This window comes from Gossypium arboreum, chromosome 10 (assembly GCF_025698485.1).
Source record: "Gossypium arboreum isolate Shixiya-1 chromosome 10, ASM2569848v2, whole genome shotgun sequence".
Classification (NCBI taxonomy): Eukaryota; Viridiplantae; Streptophyta; class Magnoliopsida; order Malvales; family Malvaceae; genus Gossypium; species Gossypium arboreum.
The window spans coordinates 116,675,632-116,681,836 of NC_069079.1; the positions used below are offsets into that span (position 1 = coordinate 116,675,632).

Consider the following 6,205-nt stretch of genomic DNA (forward strand, 5'->3'; position numbering starts at 1 on the left):
ATCACTTTAATGTTAAATTGAATGGAATGCTCTCATTTCCTTTTATATTTCTTATTTCTTTGATTTTTCTTTTTTTTTTTCCTTTCTTTCTTATTTTTTTCATCTTCTCCTTTCTAACTTACTAACCTTAGCTCCCGCTTCCTCTATCAAATCACTGCTATTGAGCATTGTCATGTCAATGGACAACTTTAAAGGACGCTTATTTTATTTCCCTATTTTTCTTGTTTTTCTTATCCTTACCCACAATCACCGCTTCTTACTATTGTCATTCGATGTCTTCTCTGACGCTAAATTGCCGATTCAAAACCACCAAAGTGAAGCCCAAAGCCTCCTCTTTAGATCTATAGGTTTAGATTTAAAAAAGAAAGCTCAAAAGTTGTGAGGTCACTCTCAAAATTTTAGAATTTTCATGCTTGGCAGGAGCAACAATGACATCATTAAGGGAGGCAACTGTTAGGATTTTTAGGTTAGAAAAGGGAAAAGATGAAGAAAAGGAGAGGATAGAGCAAAAATAAGGAAAAAGATAAAAGAATAAGGAAAGTATGGAATGTATCTCGCATCTTGGGCGAAATAGACTCGACACCATGATAAGGAAGAGCCGACGTCCCGATGATGTGACATGTGAAGTCTCAACGAGCCGATAAATGACGTCACGACATAACAACATATTTCCTACTAAATTGGGTTTCTTCTTCTTGTTAAACTCTGCTATTTTTTCCAGGTTGAACTTTAATAACTCTAGGAATATTTTAATCATATTAGCCCACGAATTTCAACCTATAAATAGAGCTTTTAGCAACTCTGGAGAGATTGATTCAACAACTCAGCAAATGAAAGTAAGAAGAATTTTGTTTTTTAGTCAGTGAGCTTTGTATTTTTTAGGATTTGAGGGCTTGTTTTGTTTTTCCTCCATCTTTTATTCTTCTTCGGTTATTTGCCATTTTAGTGAAGTGTTCTTTACCTGTGGTTTTTTATTCTCTCTAGACGAGTTTTTCTACATAAATATTTACATCCAATTTTCTCCATTCATTCTTGTTTGTTGCTTAATTCGGGTTTCAGCCCAATAGAAAGAAAGAAAAAAAAAAGATGAACTTAATGTTTGAGTGATCAGTTTGATTGATTTCTTTAGCAGTGACCAAATTAACAAAAAAAGTTTTTTGGATGATCGAAATAGGAATGACCTAATTTTAAAGTGGCTATAAGGATAATTTACTCCATTTTTAATTGATAATAAAAAATTTCAATTCAAATTTAAATTTAAAATATAAAAAATGAAATTTATTTTTTGATTAAACAAATAAATGTAAGCTTAAAATCAATAAAAAGCACTTTCCTTTAAAAAACATATTTAATTAAAATTTAAAATATAATTAAATTGAAAATAAACATAAAAAATCAAATTTATTTTATTAGGTAATCAAGTAATTGTATTATTGGAACTCCAGTAAATTGACTTTATCGACCCCGACGGTAGAATTTGTAAGGTACAGGCTTGACTTAAGTCTGTCCAAACAGCAGGTCTTGAACAATATAATTAATACAGATTGTGAAAGATCCCTTCATGTCATATCTACAACTTGCAATTTTTTCCACTTGATGTCGAAGCTTCATGGTGATTGAAACAGCACCAATCTTCTGTTATAAATAACCAAAGCCTTTTATTACAATTAACCACACAAGCTCCTTAATTTCAACTATCAATACCATGGCTTCTTTCTTAGTACCATTCAAACTCATCTTCTTCCTCATCTTTGTATTTTTCCATGCTTTCTCTTCGTCATCCTCCATAACTTCCATGGAAGCTGAAACTCTTCTAAAATGGAAAGCTAGCCTCCCCAGCAACACCCAAACTTTGCTCTCTTCTTTGTGGGGCGGAAGCAACCATTGCAATTGGACTGGAATCACTTGCAACAATGCTGGAAGCGTCACCAATATGACCCTGAGAGAATATGAATTGAAATTGAGAGGTACACTTCACAATCTCAACTTCTTTTACTTCCCCAACTTGATTAGGCTTCAGCTTCGAAACAACTCATTGTATGGGTCCATTCCTTCACACATCGGAAACCTTTCCAACCTCAACTTCCTTGACTTGTCATACAATAACTTCTCAGGACATATCCCATCTGAAATTTGCTTGTTGAGAAGTCTTCAATTGATCTCCTTAATAGCAAATAAGATTAGTGGTCCCATTCCACAAGAAATAGGAAATCTGAGTACAATTTCTAATATCTATTTCTATGGTAACTATCTAAGTGGTCCAATCCCGGCCTCTATAGGAAGATTGCATAATTTATACAGGCTTGACCTTAACAGCAACCGACTCAATGGTTTTATACCTAAACAAGTTGGAACGTTGAGGTCACTTTATATGTTGGACTTGTCAGGAAACAGCTTAACTGGTCCTATACCGGCATCTATAGGAAACTTAAGTAACTTGGTGTATCTTTTCTTGTATGGAAATCATCTTTCTGGTTCTATTCCCAATGAAATTGGAGGGCTTAAATCACTTTTCACGATCCAGTTCTCGACAAATAATCTCGGTGGCGTCATCCCTAATTCCATAGGAAACTTGACCAAGTTATTTAGTGTCATGCTTGATACAAATGCCATTTCTGGTTCAACACCTCGCGAGATAGGAATGCTTAAATCTCTCAACCTTTTGCTTTTGGCTGATAACTCAATCTCTGGTCCAATCCCTACTTCCATAGGAAACTTGACCAACTTAACTACTCTTAGCCTTTCTGACAATATGTTTTTTGGATTGATACCTAAAGAGGTAGGGATGCTTAAATCTCTCAGTCAATTGGATCTGTCTAATAACACATTCTCCGGACAAATCCCTACTTCCATAGGAAACTTGAGCAGCTTATCAGAAGTTTTCCTTGGTGAAAATAGTTTGTCAGGCCCCATTCCTCCAATATACAATAATCTTACTAATCTCCAATTATCAAACAACCATCTCACTGGTACATTACCAGAAAATTTATGCCTCGGTGGAGTACTCACTCGACTTGCAGTGATCAACAACAATTTGTCAGGTCCTATCCCATCAAGTTTGAGAAACTGCAAAAGCTTAATCAGAGTTAGGGTGGATGGAAACCGTTTGACAGGAAATATATCAGAAGCTTTTGGTATATATCCACATTTGAATTACGCTTCGTTAAGCGATAACAATTTTTATGGCGAACTTTCTCCAAATTGGGGACAATGCCATAATCTAACAAGCCTACATATCTCCAACAATAACATTTCTGGAAAGATTCCATTCGAATTGGGACATGCAACCCAATTACAAGAACTTGATCTTTCTTCGAATCATCTTGTCGATGAGATTCCCATGGAACTGGGAGCATTGAAAATGATGACCCGTCTTTTGCTAAGTGGTAACCAATTTTCAGGCAAAATTCCATCAGAGATTGGACTTCTATCAAATCTAGAACAACTTAACTTGGCTTCAAACAATTTAAGAGGGCCTATTCCTGATGATCTTGGATATTGCTCGAAGTTATTCAATTTGAATTTGAGCAAGAACAATCTCGGAGAGAGCATTCCATCTTCAATAAGCTACATCAATGCTCTTCAAAGTCTAGATTTGAGTCAGAATTCATTTTTTGGAAATATCCCACAACAGTTCGGAAAATTACAGTCCTTGGAAATATTGAACCTTTCTCACAATATGCTCAATGGTTCCATCCCAAAAGCTCTCAATGATTTAAATGGGTTAAGATTTGTGAATATATCTTACAATCAATTAGAAGGCCCTATTCCAGACCTTAAGGCATTTCACGAGGCATCATTCAATGCCTTAAGGAACAATAAAGGCCTATGTGGTAACGCCACTGGACTAATGCCTTGCGTTCTTCCTTCTCGAGGCAACCATGGTCATACAAAAAGCACCAAACTGATCATTTTATTTGAGCTTCCACTGTTTGGTGGTCTATTGATTTTGTTGTTTATATTTGTTGCAAGTTTCCTTACTTTTTGCAAGAAAACACCAACAAAAAAATCCGAGCCAATGGAGGAACAAGATGGTGATATTTTCACTATATTGGGATTTAATGGAAGAATACTCCATGACAGCATCATTGAAGCCACTGAAGATTTCAGCTCTGACTATTGCATTGGTTCAGGAGGATACGGAAGTGTTTATAAAGCTGCATTACCAACTGGTCAAGTGGTTGCTGTGAAGAAACTTCACCAGTCTGAAGACAGCATACTCATTAACAACTTGAAAGCCTTTGAAAGCGAGATTATTGCTTTATTAGAACTAAGGCATCGTAACATTGTACAGATGTATGGTTTTTGTTCACACCCAAAGCATTCTTTTCTGATTTATGAGTTCATGGAAAGGGGAAGCTTGAGAATGGTCTTAAGCAACAATGAACAAGCAAAGGAGTTGGATTGGAAGAAGAGGATAAATGTTGTTGAAGGATTGGCTAATGCTTTGACTTATATGCACCATGGCCATTCACAACCTATAGTTCATCGAGACATTTCTAGCAACAATGTTCTCTTGGATTTGGACTATGAAGCTCGTGTCTCTGATTTTGGCACTGCTAGGATTTTAAAGCCTGACTCCTCCAATTGGACTTCACTTGCGGGTACCTACGGGTATATAGCTCCAGGTATAAATTAAAATCCATTTTTTTTGCTAGAAAAATCTTTCATCTTGTTATAGATACAGTTCTGATTAGTCTTTCTTTTAATGTAGAGTTGGCTTATACAATGCGAGTAGATGAGAAATGTGATGTCTACAGTTTTGGGGTGCTAACGATAGAAGTTCTCATGGGGACGCATCCCGGCGATCTTCTTTCATATTTGTCATCATCTGCATCGGCATCGACATTGCCATTTATGTCAAATGACCAACATGTTTTACTTAAAGATGTGATAGATCAACGTCTCTCACCACCAGAAATTGAAGCTGCAGAGGGCGTAGTCTCTACTATAAAGATAGCATTTGCATGCTTGAATGACAATCCCCAACATCGGCCAACCATGCAACAAGTTGCTCAAGCCCTTTCTCGTCAACCCCTTCCATTGTCAAGTCCTTTCTCGACCGTAAAATTGGGAGAATTGTTGGGTCATGTAATTTGCAATGGCTGAGTAAGGTGCTACAATTTGGGTCATATTCCCAAGTAAGGTATGTATATATGCTTTATATCTACTCTTTTTTTCTTCTTCTTTCAGTTATCTTTTATTTCTCAGCTTCGATTTGAAAATCTTTGGCCTTCCAATAATATAAAGCTTTGTTGTGAATGAGATGCTTAATCAGACAATCAAGATTTCCTATTCATGAATAAATTAGGTCTGACTCGGGTCTGTAGCAGGATTGCAAGTATTTTCCTAGTTTCACTACTTGGAAAAGAAGAAAGCATTGAAGTTGTTGAGTACTTTTCATGTTTGTTAAGTTACTGCTTGTACTCAATTCCCGTTTTATGTATAATACTTACTGTTTTGTTAAATTCTGTATCATATTTTATCATGTTTGATAAGTTACTGTTTGTATTCCATTTCAATTTCCTGTATAATATTTAATGTTTTACTCCTTAATAAAATTTCCTTTATTCCATTTGACCAGTGCTTATGGGGCTCGCATGGCTGAGGCTATAGTTTGCTTGGGAGGCTTTATCCTGGCTTTATTCGGTTTAGTGATTGCTGATTGTCGGCAATTACAAACTGATTTTCAGCACCTTTCGTTCTCTTGGATTCAAGGAGCACCAATTGGCACGAGTAGCCCATATCTTTTTTCTTAGCTTGTTTACATATGTTGCTGCTCCATCTTGTTTATGTTCTTTTCTTTTCCGCCGATGCTTATGGTGTAACCTCTGATGAATGGCTTTAGGTAGTGGGTGTATGGGGTTTAGCCTATTGGCTAGGGGTTAGTTAAGTCCTTTCTCATTGATGGTTTTTTGTTTTGTTGATGTATGAATATATGAGTTCAATTTCAAAAATGGCAATAAAAAATAAAATAAAATTGTTTTGCCCTTTCAAAATAAGTAATAATAATGCTTTTGTTTATTTAAAAAGAAAATTAAAGCTTTTGTTAACTTTTTTGGATAAATATATACAGAGTTATCTGAACTTTGATAATTTGTATTTATTTAGTATTTAAATTTTTTGGACATAGCTAATATCTAAACTCGAAATCATAAGTTTGATATTTTGATGCCTAACTAACACTACTTGATTTTGGGTTGAC

At 35.5% G+C, this 6,205-nt stretch overlaps 1 protein-coding gene across 1 annotated transcript; it reads left to right on the plus strand.

Moving 5' to 3' along the window:
* Positions 1–1,530: 1,530 nt before the first annotated feature.
* Positions 1,531–6,002, plus strand: LOC108481720 (MDIS1-interacting receptor like kinase 2-like). The gene is made up of 3 exons (XM_017784813.2): positions 1,531–4,628; positions 4,715–5,146; positions 5,585–6,002. The coding sequence occupies exons 1-2, from the start codon at positions 1,706–1,708 to the stop codon at positions 5,107–5,109; spliced, it is 3,318 nt and encodes a 1,105-aa protein (XP_017640302.2). The 5' UTR covers positions 1,531–1,705; the 3' UTR covers positions 5,110–5,146; positions 5,585–6,002.
* Positions 6,003–6,205: the final 203 nt, after the last annotated feature.